The sequence below is a fragment of the Tinamus guttatus genome, unplaced genomic scaffold (assembly GCF_059628265.1).
Source record: "Tinamus guttatus ecotype Peru unplaced genomic scaffold, ASM5962826v1 Tinamus_guttatus_pri_ptg000368l, whole genome shotgun sequence".
Lineage (NCBI taxonomy): Eukaryota > Metazoa > Chordata > Aves > Tinamiformes > Tinamidae > Tinamus > Tinamus guttatus.
This window is the reverse complement of record NW_028288902.1, coordinates 60,172-73,353: the sequence shown is the minus strand read 5'-3', so window position 1 is coordinate 73,353 and position 13,182 is coordinate 60,172. Positions and strand designations below refer to the sequence as shown.

Genomic DNA, 13,182 nt, shown 5'->3' with positions numbered 1-13,182 from the left:
ATTTGCTGCGCTGAAACAACAAGTTCTTGGTTGTTGTTGTTTTGTTTCATTCTCAAGGGAATAAAGAGCTAATATCATCGAGCAAGGGGACATGCACAAAGTTTGGCCAAACTATAGTTCAAAAGGTTGAACCATTCGAGGATTTGGAGCATGACAATTTTCAGAGGGGGAAGAAGAGCCGCCACAGACCGCATGGTTCCAGGGTGAAAAGGCTCTGTGCAGGGATCAGAAAGCTGCGTCTTAGGAGGAGATAGGAAAACACTGTTCTTACTGCTGCAGACTGAAGAGCTTGGTAACCGAGTTAGCCTTTCCTCCAGAGACCTCTAAGCACCAAGTACAAAACAGAATTACTGTGGTTGATGCAGATGTAAGGAAGCAAGAGCTTCAGCAGACTACTCATATTATACACAGTGCAGATTAGCAAATAAGCAGTAAAGGAAAAAAGAAAATTGTTTCTTAAAAAAATACTATAAACCAAAGAATAAAACAAAGGAACCCCACAACAGAACATTTTCTTAATCCCCATCCTTACACAGTGTAAGATCATGTGGCAAAACTCATCCTTCTGAATTGCCTTGAGAAGGGGTCAGATACCATGAATGACACAAATAGATCAGAATCTTCAACGCTGCCTTTTCAAAAATGCCATCTGAACTCACTGCCAGGCTTCAGTCAGCAGACACATGGCTATTTCCCCATCTCTCTCATTCAGCAAAAGCTCATTAATCCCCCAAGTTTAACTCTCTACAGTGAAAAATATTAATAGGGCGAGCAGCTGAAAAACACAGTGATACAGACGAAGAGAGAGCAGAGATTTAGTAAGATTCAACACAAGAAGCAAACGGAAAAGCAGCAAAACAGTAAATAAGGTGGAATGCAATTTTCAATTCACCATTTTATTGTGCTGTGAGAATCAGGGTTATAAACGCTCTCTCCCACATGTGGGCATCTGAAGCACCAGTGAAGTTGTTTGTCTTGCACCCGCATGGGAGGATCATAAAAGCATTCACTCAAACTGCTACCACCCCACAATCCCAAATGCCTTAGCATTAATTCTACATTAGCAAAAAAGAAGAGAAAACCTTCTCTAGGGATGAGGATGCATGTTCAACCAGAGGATCATTGTGCTCTCAAGACAAAAGCAGAAGAGAAACAAGAAAGCAAAAAAAAAAAAAAAAGATAAAAAAAGGCAAACAGATGAAGCAAATTAAAAAGTTCAGTCATCCTCCAAGTCTGTGAAAGTTTCTGAAATATCAGACTGCTTATTTTGTCCCATCTTCCGCTAACAAATCAGAAGAGCCTGAAAAGTCCATTTGCAGATTTAGTGATTGTTTCAGGACCTATGGAAAAATCAAAAAACTCACGATGTTTACCATCTCATACAATGATTCCTAAAGGTAGAGTTAACTGAAATGGCTCCATAACCCCTCCAAGTGTAGCACAGCACATCACAGCTGCCTCTACGACTCTATGACCCTGCAGTGACTCCTTGGACAACCATGATAAAAGTCAGAGCTCTTCTGTCAGGTTAATATGAAGTCATTGGAATATAAAGTCATTGGAATGATACTGGGTGTCATGTTGCTGAGGGTATACAATAGTTGGACAGTAATCACTGAAAACATCTAAGTCCTTGGTTTACTGTGGCTTCATCGCTCTTTGTAAAACCATGTGCTAAGAAAGATCACAAAGCTAAAAAAAGGTGAGATTAATGTTAAGTGTTATGGCAGTAGAGAGGTGAAACTCACTTTAACAACATAAAAATCAAACACCATTGAAAATAGTGAGCAGGGAAGATATAGTATTCCTTATTAAAAAAATAAAAAATAAAATGCTATTCAGAGTCTGGTCTAATTACCATAGTGAATATGTCAAATTGGTAAGCAAAGCACAGTACACCAATGCTCACCAGAAAATGATTATGTATGGGGTAGCTGTTGGCAGCGCGATTAGCCCCTACCTAGACAGCCTTTTTAAACAATCTTAACCATCAAGAGAGATGAAGACAGGGAAAGAGAGGAAGAGAGATATTGGCCAATATTTGGAGATAAATTTTGACTGTACAAGTAGGTATATTTATAGTAGAGCCCAAGGACAACCAGATGAGCCAGCAGAAGTTGTTTTATCAGGCTCCGAAGACATCACCTCATTCTTAGCAGGATTCTGGTATCACATGCAGCTACCATTTAATTGTTATAGAGCTACCATTTAATTGTTATAGAACTATGATTGCATTGTTAGCAGAAGTTTAATTATATCATTGACATTAGTGATGCCATAACATCAAGCCCAGTAATAGTTCATAACAAAACCTACAATTAGCACAATTTTTCTCCTTTTTACCCCAACCAAAAGTATTCAGTGCGGAGAAGGCTAATAGTCCATAGAGAAGTGAGCTAGGGCTGAACCTGAAAGGACTGCTGGCTGGTAATTTAGTAATATGGTAATTAAAGTCTTTTCATGATGTAATTACACATCAACTACAAAAGGACAGCTGCTATACAACAGTGCCAGGGTACGTGGCATGAAATGATTAGATTTGAGAAGCTTTAGTGGTTAAACTGAATACCACAGACATAAGTCTGAGGTATAGCTGGCACAGCACGGCCCATTATTATTCAAGTCTCACACTTGCTGTTTCTTTAGTCCCATTGTGATAGTAACAGTTTGTTGTATACACCTTGGTCTTGTGATAGCAGAAGCTGTTTAAAACGCACCTTTATAAGCTTCGGCTGTTTTGAAATTATCTGGAATTAAAAGACTTAACTTCTTTTGGGCAACTGAATCAGTACAGATCAGGTTTGCATTGATACTTAAACAATTATTTACCATCACTGCAGCATGAAACCTCTTCTCCCAGACTCCAGTCTGTGGGAAAAGTAGCTTGATTTATTTGTAGGGGGAGTAGAGAAGAGAGAAAGAATGAGGACACACAAGAACTGCAACCAAGTATGTGAACTCAGAAACTAAAGCTCAGCTGAGCTTTGGCATTTAATTATAAAATCAAGCAACACAAGCCCCTCTTTCAGGGGTAGGAAACCACCAAAAAAACATGCTCCTCTTCAAGAGCAAGCAAACATTTTGATAAGTAGTTTCCTTATTTTATTTCTCACTGCACTCATTTGTACCTGTACAAAAGGCAAAGTTGACAACACAAGGCATGAGACAACAAAAATGAATATATTTTTCCAATAGCTGAGAAAGAACTTCTTGGCTACATGATTGGGCTTTTAAAAATACATGACTAAAACACTGTGCACCTTGGCATTGGGTGGACAAACTCAGAGCTAAAATGTCCTTTTATTGATAAGCACCAACTTGGATATGTCAGAACAATTGTTTTTCTCCCTTTCTGAAGCATGGGAAGTAGGCATTTGGCAGGAGAGAGCCTATATTATAGGCTTTAAAGGTTTTATAGAATGAATGAGCTAAGAAAATTCTAGAAGTGGGTATATCTGAAAGTCAGAAAGTTTGGGAATGCAGAGAGCCCTCCTCATCAAAAACAAGTTTTCCTTGAAGCCTGTCTGCAAAGAAAAAATCCAGGGTAGCTTGGATTTGGAGACCCTGCTACCTGTTGGATCTGAGGAATGCATAGAAAAGCTTTAAATACAGTTCAAACAAGATCTAACTTTGCCAGTGGTTTACCTTCTCATTTCTACTCTTCTTCTGAGGAGATGTTTGGATGGGCTTAAAGATCACTCAAAGCCTCCTGAATTCCCAGTGGCTTGAACTATGCAGGGCACTGGGTCTACTTCAAGATCACTATTGATGAGATTTTCTACCCATGGATATCAGGAGGCCCCAGTGTAGCTGAGATTGTTCTCCAGGAGAGAAGGAGGAATCCTGGATAAGAACTGAAAGCAGGCAGTCATTTAAGAAAGAGATCTGAGCTGCTCAGAAGTGTGTTCTGCATAGCCAGTTTTACATAGCGCAGATGAAAGCTACTTTTATTAAGGGACAGTAACAAGTTTTAGCCAACAGTTGAGTCAGTAGAAGAGACTCAACTGCTTCTTAAATATCACAATAGCACAGACAAAACATGGTAAGAGTTAAAATGGAATGTAGCTCGTGGCTCTGACAACGAGAGAGGTGGTCCACGCTTGCAGCTATCCTGCGTGAGGACTACTGCAACATTCAATGTACAAAGGAGATTCAAACCATCACTTGTCAAGGGGAACTTGGTAAACCATTTGTAAGATACACACCACATTCAACACAAAAGTAAGAATTACCGACATGAAAAAAACAGGAACTTTATGCGTGTCTTACCATCTATACATTTTAAAGCACAAACGGCCAACAAAACCCTTGTTCTGAAGCTATAAAACACTGCTCGAGCCTCAGCTCTGTAAATACATGGGTATACACAATACAAGCATGATTTGTGTGTGACAAGCCTTGGATGCAATTAAATGCATAGCTCTCCAGCAGCCTTCAGCTAAAGACTGGCTGGTTCAATATCTCTGCAGACTTAAAATCATTCAGCTGCTAACAGAGCATAGCAGCCTGTGTCATGCAGAGAACTGCACTAGGCCAGTTTTTCTGGCACCGCTCTGCCTGTACGTGTACGTGTCCAAGGCTTGCAAGAACAGTGTCACTCCCTCTTTCTGAGTGCAAGCGAGCAATTTCCTAGCAGGTTTCCAGGCATAGCTAAGTCAGAGGAAACTTCTCACGTATGATCAAGCATCCAACTTCTAACTAACTAAAAAATAAAAAAAAGCACATGATCATTTCTGAACTACAACATTCAGCTCTGAGAAACAGACAAATCTGAGAGACAGGACACAGAAAAATCCTAACCTGTGATAGTGCTCCTTCCTCCCCTCCTTTTCTCCTGCAGAAATGGCAGCTACTTGCTTACATATGACTAGCCTTCAATTATATCAAAATTTGAGAGCTAAGCGAGCCCTTCCAAGGCCTGTGGACAGGGGCCACAGGACTTCCTATTGAATCAGTTCAGCTCTACTTGCTCTTCCAGTTTGATTCAGACACAGCAACCTTGTCACACAGTGCTCTACGGATGATTCAACATCCCCTGTGTGGCTATTTAGTGATTTTCTACTACTCTACAGACACAACGTTGTTCAGAAACTGCTACAAGGAAGAGTCAACCTCTCTGAAAGCATTCACCACTCTAACAGACAGCAGAAGCTTTCACTGCCGTAACAACTTGGTTCTGTGAGAACTGGTGCTCCAACAGCACAACGACACTGCCTGTCCCTAAGGAAATCAAACCCAGTAGATTTGGGGCGAAGGGAGAGTCAGGGAGACACAGCTACTCACCTGCTGTCACCAGCATTTGCCACGTAGAGCTTCCCCAATAAATACACCACAACAAGGGCTGTGCAGCCACCAGAAATATTATACACAGTCCTCTCTCGTTCTATTTGTAAATCCTAGAAGAAAAAAAAAAACAAAATATTATTAAGATAGCTTTGTGATTACCATTTTAGAAAATAAAGATTCCCCTAAAAAGGGACCTTCTTTCCTAAACTGCAAGCCCCACTTACTTTCTTTAATCTTACAGCTATGGCCATGTGTTCAGAGATGAACAGGAAGTCAAAGAGTACCTATTACTTATCCTAAGAAGTTGTCTGGGAAAATTCAAGACAGAAGATTGTAAATACAAGGCACCAAGGAATAAATGGCAAATCTGAGGGCTGCACGAGATTTTGCAATGGGAAAAAAAGTACAGAAAAGGCAAAGACAAATGTAGTTTGACAACAGGTACCTGGTGATATAACTGCACAGGGCTTCACATAGACAGGAAACAATTAATGGAGATCTGCCTGTGGCGCGAGTAACAACCTGCTCTCCAAAAAGAGGGCTAGGATTGCGGAGCGTGTGCAATCCTACTACAAGGCTGTCTTTCAGAAGAAATTTAGTTTGTGCCTTCCTCCCCTGAGCTTAACTGGGGAGAGAGGAAAAGGGTCATTAGAAGAGCATTTACTGATACATACTCAGCAGCCACAGAGTTTCCAAGGTGAATCGTGGTTTCAGGTTGTGTGTCATCTCACTGCTTTCACAAGGCTACAGAAACATTTAATTTATGTTCGTGCACAGGCACAAATTCAGGGATGTATATACCTACTCAAGCAGTTTTTCTTGTGCTCAGATCCCAACTTTTAACTGATTCCAAGTGAAATATTAATAAACAAAAAAACAAAAGAAATTCTTGCTGCTTAATAGAAGCGCCAAACACAAGACACATCTATCACTGACAATCAGTCAAGCCCAGGAGTATACATAGCCCCAGAAAAGCATACAGATCATGTAAAAACATGTAAATGAGCTTTGCAGCGTGCGATACGTTTTCAGCAAAAATTGAATCGTATGCCAAGGAACTCATCCCGCTGCCTCTTTGTTCAGCTTGTGACAAAAACGCAACATGCTACAAATTACCCTCCTCTCCAATGGCCGGAATTAACCCCAATTTGGGACTGCACATAGGGAGCGGCACTGAACATGGCTCCGGCAGGCGCAGGCTGATCTCCTTAGGCAGATCTTGCCCATTTGGATGTGTTTTTAGTGCAGATGCATTTGCGTGTGCACACACACATATATTCCGAGCTATATTTCCGCTGCATCCCACTTTGTGGTGAGCAACAAGCGGCTCAAATCGCCCGTGCCTCGGGCTGCGGAGTTGAGAGTTTTATTTTCGAGCTAAATTTATCTGAGGGGAAAAGCGCCACAACAAATGCTAACCGTGACAGCTGCAATTTGAGTGAAAATCCGCAGGGCTGGAAGCGGCCGGGGACGGCGCTTTGTTCCCGGCACGTTTCGGGGAAGGGCGGGTTTCTCGGGCAGCGGCGAGGACGCGCGGTGGCTGAGGCGGGAGGAGATGGCGCCTCACAAATAACACCATTCCCCTCACAAACAACGCGATTCCTCACGGGGTGGCCGAGGCTCTGTCCCATTTTCCATGAATCCAGCCTGGAAAGGGGGCTGGCAGCACTGTGCCCCCCCTGCGGCCATCCCTCAATGTGCCTGGGGGCTGCACCCGGCCTCTCAGTGCCCACATTTACAAATCATCTTTTATTTTATATTTTTCATGGTGGTGGTCAGTGAGGACGAGGAGGAAGACACCCCAAAGTCCAAAAAATCCCATCTCAGAGAAGCTTTGCTCCTAGATGCAGGTCTGTCCTAAAATGCCACCTCATATAGTCTTACCACAGGGAAGTTTGATTTTCCTCCCCACGGCTTCTACATATCTTTAAATCAAGCTGCAGTTTAAAGGAAGCAGATATTTCTAACCACTAAAATAATTTAGAACTGACAAATACTATGGTGACTCTCCAAAGCTCTGCCAAGAATTCTAGGAACCTCCATCTCTGCTGCTCAGAGCATCCTTTTAGACTTTTAAACAAAATACGTTTCCTTACCTGGCTTCAGCTCTATCATACAGGTACTCTGCAAGTGCTGGAATGCCAAAATTAAGTTTTATTTCTTTGAAAATCAGAATCATTTGTTAGAGGAGAGAAGATGAATAATCCCTAAAGGGCTCATTTATCAAGAGTTTCCTCAACTGAAACTAGACGGCTGTGTATTGGGTTCTTCCAAGAGTTCGAGTCCTAACACACCAAGATCATTTATCCTTTTTTTTTTTTTTCCCTCCTCCTCTCTTTTTCTTTCTTTCTTTTTTCCTCCTTTTAGACTCTTACATTTAAAAAGTAACAAGTCTCTTGAAAATGAGTTGCTCAGCCAACTCTAACCACACACCTAATGATATTTAGAATTAAGGTTTACTGCTCTGAACTTCCAAAGAATATTCAGTTCCTGTTTTAAATTGGTATTACACAGTTTAATTTTTTTTTAAGAAAATATAGGGGCACAGGGGAGGCTTTACTACATCACAAATTGGAAACAGGAAAAAATAAATAACTAAATAAAATAGAAAGTCACCCTGCCACTAATTCATTCTGATGTGGAGCGGCTTTTAAGGAAATTCTTTCTGATAGCAGTGCTGGGAAACTGGTGCAGAACACATTTCGCAAAAAAGGGCAGAAGACCCCGAATGCCTCTGAAGACCCAGGAGGTACCTGTCACTGTGGAGGGCCTTATTCTAGAAAAGTCTGAGTACATACAAAGCTTTCCTAATCTTCTAGCTGCAGAAAGATTTCAGAGTATTATTTTTTCCTTCTTTTCTGTAGTATATGCAACTCTTAACAGCAATAGCTGACCTTGCCCTGTATTTCTGAATCTCCCTCACAGCAATATGCTTGCACTAGAAGTGCTGGAAAGAATCAAACGATGCATCTTTCTGCCCGAAAAGGCGGCACATGCCACTTTCTCAGACCCTGATGGAGCTGGAAAACTTCACTCACCACACTGGAAATGGATACAAATTGCTGGCTGGAGTATCAAGGCCGAAGAAATAAAACATGCCATTAACAGTGATGACAACACCTTTTATAGCTGCCAACTGCTCTTAAAAGAGGATTTCTGCATCTCTGTTGGAGCTATCGTTCATTGTGGAGAAAGCAGCTAATTTGGTCCCTGCTCCATCTCCTCTTTTTAAGATGTGTGAAGGAAAGAGCAGTTACAGGCCCTACACTCCTAAAGGTCATTTACACTTTATAAATCCACTCTCTAAGCCTCACTAATTAAGGGAGTGCAGGGAGAGGATGCCCCATGAGGCCAATTTATAGCATCTTTAGTTACATCTCGAGGGTGGTCTGGGGAGAGCAGGGGTTACCCCTCCACAGACCACAGAGCAGCCCGTGGATGTGGCTGTCTCCCAGGTCAGTCGGCCTTGGAGAGGAGCCTGGTGCCACCAGAGTGCTGCCCAGAGCAAACGCGCCGGTTCACCACGCTGGTTAGCAATGTCTTGTGAGGGAGGAGGAAGATGACGGCACCAAGGCAGTATTTTCCATTGTCGGAGGCGGCTGGTACCCATGGCCACGGCTTGCTCGTGCCACCTCGTGGACACGCGGTGGAGAGGCTGCCGCAGGCCGCGCTGCGCGGACAGGCCGGCAACGCTCCTCCGCGAGGCCGCAGTGCTCCTCGTGGGGCTCCAGCTCCTCTCGCCATCGTCCATCAGCGGGGAGGACACGGCACGGAGCTGCTGGATGAGTGACGGGGCCTCCGCAGGGCCAGTGTGTGCCCACGGGCAGCACCGGCGCTGTGCAAGCGTGAGAGGAGAAAGCAGCAAACGTGCTGTGACGGAGAGCCAGGGCTATCCTTACCTGACGGTAAGACATTCAGAAGACAGGGGCTAGCTAAGCGATTAAATCAGCATGTCATCATTATAACAAGTTTGCACATTACTGTAACAACTAACATAGCTGCTTTTCAGTTGCCCTAATCCTGAGAGCTGGGGCCTTTCCTCTAGAATTTGAATGTGGCTCTGACAGACAGAAGCTTTACTATCTACACACAGCGTACTGGGTATCCATTAGCCAAAAATTAGAAGTCATTTCATATGTCTGGAGCCCTAGAGTCAAAATTCACTCTTACATCTGTTTTGCATCTGTGAAAATAAAAAGGTCCCCAAAGTTCTTGCGCCACTGTTGCAACCTTTCACTTAATTCAATTGACTACATAATCAGAGATTTTTTTTTCTTCAGAAAAAAGAGAGACATATATTGCGCTCTCAAGATGAAAGCCATTTTGATCTGAAGCATCTTGGAAATCCACCTGTCTAGGTTTCATTTGCATTGAAAGCATATTAATAGAAAGCATGATGCAATGGATTACACAACTATACCTTTCCAATAAAGCATTAAGCCTAGTTCTGAGGCAGGTTTTAATAATCAGTCAGGGTTCAGTGTGGCACTGGTGTTTTCTCTCCTCAATCTTTAAGGCAGATACTAAAAAGATATGCATCATATATAATCACCCAAGGTGAAATTCAGACAAGGGATTCTACTTTGATGCCCAGACAGTTTACTCTAAGAACACGCCACAGAATACAGCACACACACACACACAAAAAAAAAAAGAAAAAAAAAAAAGTTAAGCTAGGTTAAAAAAATAAAGAAAAACTCCCACCAGGTGAAAAAAGACTCCTTTGCAGTGGTGGGTGTTTCAGGAAGCAACACTCAGAAGCTACCTATGTGTCCAGGAACATGAGCTTTCCCCAGGTGCCAGGTGGTGCTTGCTGGCACGAAACCCTTGTAAATTATGCAAATCCCAACTGCACTGAATTCACTCAACACCCCGCAGGAAGGTCTACAAAGCAGAGCCTAATCAACAACGTATGGTGAGGAAGTTCAGAACCCTCATTCAAGCAGTATAAACTAGGAGGAAGTCAGAGGCAGGAGGAAGCTCCCTACTTCTCTCCAGCCATCCACGTCGTCACAGGCACAGACGAAACACGAGAGTGCTGATCTTGTGAACTGCTCTCTCACACAGACATTGAAACAAGAGAAAAGCATTATTTTGCCTAAACCAACTGCAAACAGAAGACATCACCCGGAGATTTAAATCAATATAATTAGTCCATTGCTTTCCTTAATTTAGACCTCTTATTTTATAAGACATGCTTTTAAAGTAAAAGGTAATGTCAGGACTGTATTGCATTGTGGTAACCACTTTGGGTCTCTACTGTAACAAAGGCAGAAGATGAAATTCAGTCCTCATAAAAAGAAATAAAAGAAAAGAAAAAGTGGGAATTAAGGTACTTGATAGGCACAGAGAGCATAATCAGATACTCCCAGAACATCATCTTGGATAAAAGGGTAGATTACTAAGACCTGCACGTGGAATACCCAGACAGCACATCTGTAATGAGCTGTACAGGCTGCCTAAATTCCTGTTGCATTATGGATTTCTCAACACTGCAATGAACTGTGATGGGTCCAGTCCTACAGCAGTCTGGCATGAGCATCCCATCCTCAGTCTTGAATAATACGCGGGATAACTAGGGCAAACACAGCCACCCTGATCAAGCACACCAAAGAGGTGGGGGCAAAGCAGAGCAATGAAAGCTCTGCTCCTGTGGACGTGCTCAGGAAGGCAGTGTGGGAAGACAGTTGTCCATGGCTGCCCTCAGAATAAGGGCTAGGCAGAGCACTCAGAAACAGTGCTTTAGCTCTCCTTTTCCCTTTCCAGCTCCATGAAACTCAAATCTTTCCTGTATGTGGAGCCAGTTTCAACATAAGGAAGAGACAGTCATGTCACACACCTGACAGACCTCGCAGTAAAAGTGCTCTTTTGGCCTTAAAACTTCTCCAACGGAGGCAGAGGGGCACCAATTTCCTCTCAAGGGTGCTCTGCACCCCTTAGGGAACGTGCACAGGCAGTATCATCATCTTCCCTGCTTCCTCACCGAAGAAGGGAACAAGTTAGTCTCCCTTTCTGAAAAGGGGCACACAGACAGATTTTCACATTTCCCTATCTGCATTTTTTGCTAACAGAGGCTTAACCTACTAGTTGCAGTGTGTCCAACTCTTATAAGTCTTCTCATATGCCACACATTTGGCTGTGCATTTGCTCCTTGTACCTAGACACCTAAAAGTTGGCCACTGCTATACCCAGATCAGATGGAGATCTTCCTGTCTGCACTTTCTTGGGAGAAAGAATTTAGAATTAGAACAACCACTGCAGCCTAGATGCACATGCTAAACATTCATGTAGATCTGGAAAACGACGACCAAATTCTGCCTCTGCACCTATTATTAGGCAACAAATAAAACCTCTGAGAAATATTCACTAGTTCAAAAGTCTCCTGCTCAAAAAGAGGCTTTCCTAAAAACCAAAGTAAATGCAAAGCAAAGTAAACCATAAACAGGGCAGTGGTGTGCTCTCAGGGATTTCTGATGAAATTCTTCCCTGCTTGATGGCACATGAGTCATACACAGGGAACTGAGGCATATCACAGCTTTGTCAGAGGAAGAAGAACAGTTCTCTGCCTCACAGGAGTATAAGAGGGCAAGTTGTTGAGGCTCTTAAACACCGTCTGAGTAGGGATGCAATTACCCGACTTGGGGGGCGAGGGGGAGGAGGAAATGGAAAAACCCCATAAACATTCTTTTCCTTTCTAAGCAATGCAGCCGATTAAGTTATGCAACAAGGAGCCAGCATCCCTAAAATATACCTACCATTTCCTTGAATGCGCTTTCTATGGCCCCGATGACGAGGCACTCGTGGGGGATCTTCTTCTCGGTGAAGAAGCGCGTTGGAGGCGTGCTGGGCGAGCCCGGGGCGCCCGCGCCGCCGCGCAGCGAGGCCGCCCGCGTCAGCGTCCTGCTGTTGGCCGCCGCGTGCTCGGGCTCCTCTCCCAGGCAGGTCGGCGGCAGGACGGCCGAGTTCCTCAGGATGTCCACGAGCTCCTGCAGCTGCTCCAGGATGTGGTGCTGAAGCAGTTTCGAAGCGACGACGGCTGCCCCTGACCCAGCATGTCCATCAAACAGGGACCAGTAGTATAAGTTGATACCGTCTGTGTCCTGGCGACACGGGAGGGGGTGAAAAGGAAAGGAAGAGAGAAGGTCACCATCATGCAACCAGTAGTGAAGTCATGGAGCTGCCAGTAGCACAGCAGCAGCAGATATGAGAGACTTGACCTTCCCCATGCAGGAACCTTTCTGGAAGGGAGAAAGATCCAAAATGTTAGTATAGCTCTTATCAAGAAGAAGCAACACCAACAAAAAGCTCAACTTGTCCTCTTTCTCACCTTCCAGTCACATGACAGCCTGACCAAGCCTAATTCCAAGACAAAAAGGCCACACAAGACCCTACCTGGTACCCTCAGCCACTGGCATTAGACCTAGAACCTCAGCCAGATGGCTGGTAATGACAAGATCTGTTCCCCACCAAAGGGACTTGTAGGCAAGACCTCTCTGCACTGGCACATGGGCCAGTGTCAGGCTCTCCCTACTTGTGCCAAGACTGGTACCAGAATGGGACAGAGGGATCTGGTATGGCGGACACAAGTGGATTCAGATGCACTCAACCCAGAAAAGCCTACACATTCATCACAGTTCCTCTCAATCTTTCAGAAAAAAAAAAAAAAAAAAAAGTTTGCTACACAGTACTAGTTATACACCCTGCACTCAGAAGAGCCAGGCAAGTGCTTTGGTATAGCTCCCAGCACAAAGACATGCTTTTAGAGCTTGCCCCTTAGCTCAGGTCCCAGCACGCTACTCTACACAGCTGCTCTCATATAGGCAGAATATGTATCTAAAAAGAGTGATTTTTTTCCTAGATTTCATTATTAAAAACAAGGTATATGTGATAATTTTA

At 43.6% G+C, this 13,182-nt stretch overlaps 1 protein-coding gene across 1 annotated transcript in view; it reads right to left on the bottom strand.

Moving 5' to 3' along the window:
- The window catches only part of PPM1H (protein phosphatase, Mg2+/Mn2+ dependent 1H), a 105,040-nt gene that overhangs the window by 44,747 nt on the left and 47,111 nt on the right, over window positions 1–13,182 (bottom strand). Inside the window, exons 3-4 of the mRNA XM_088530366.1 lie at window positions 12,042–12,386; window positions 5,284–5,396 (exon numbers count right to left, since the gene is read on the bottom strand). Of these exons, the coding sequence (XP_088386492.1) occupies window positions 5,284–5,396; window positions 12,042–12,386 (458 nt within the window). The remainder of the gene's footprint in view (window positions 1–5,283; window positions 5,397–12,041; window positions 12,387–13,182) is intronic.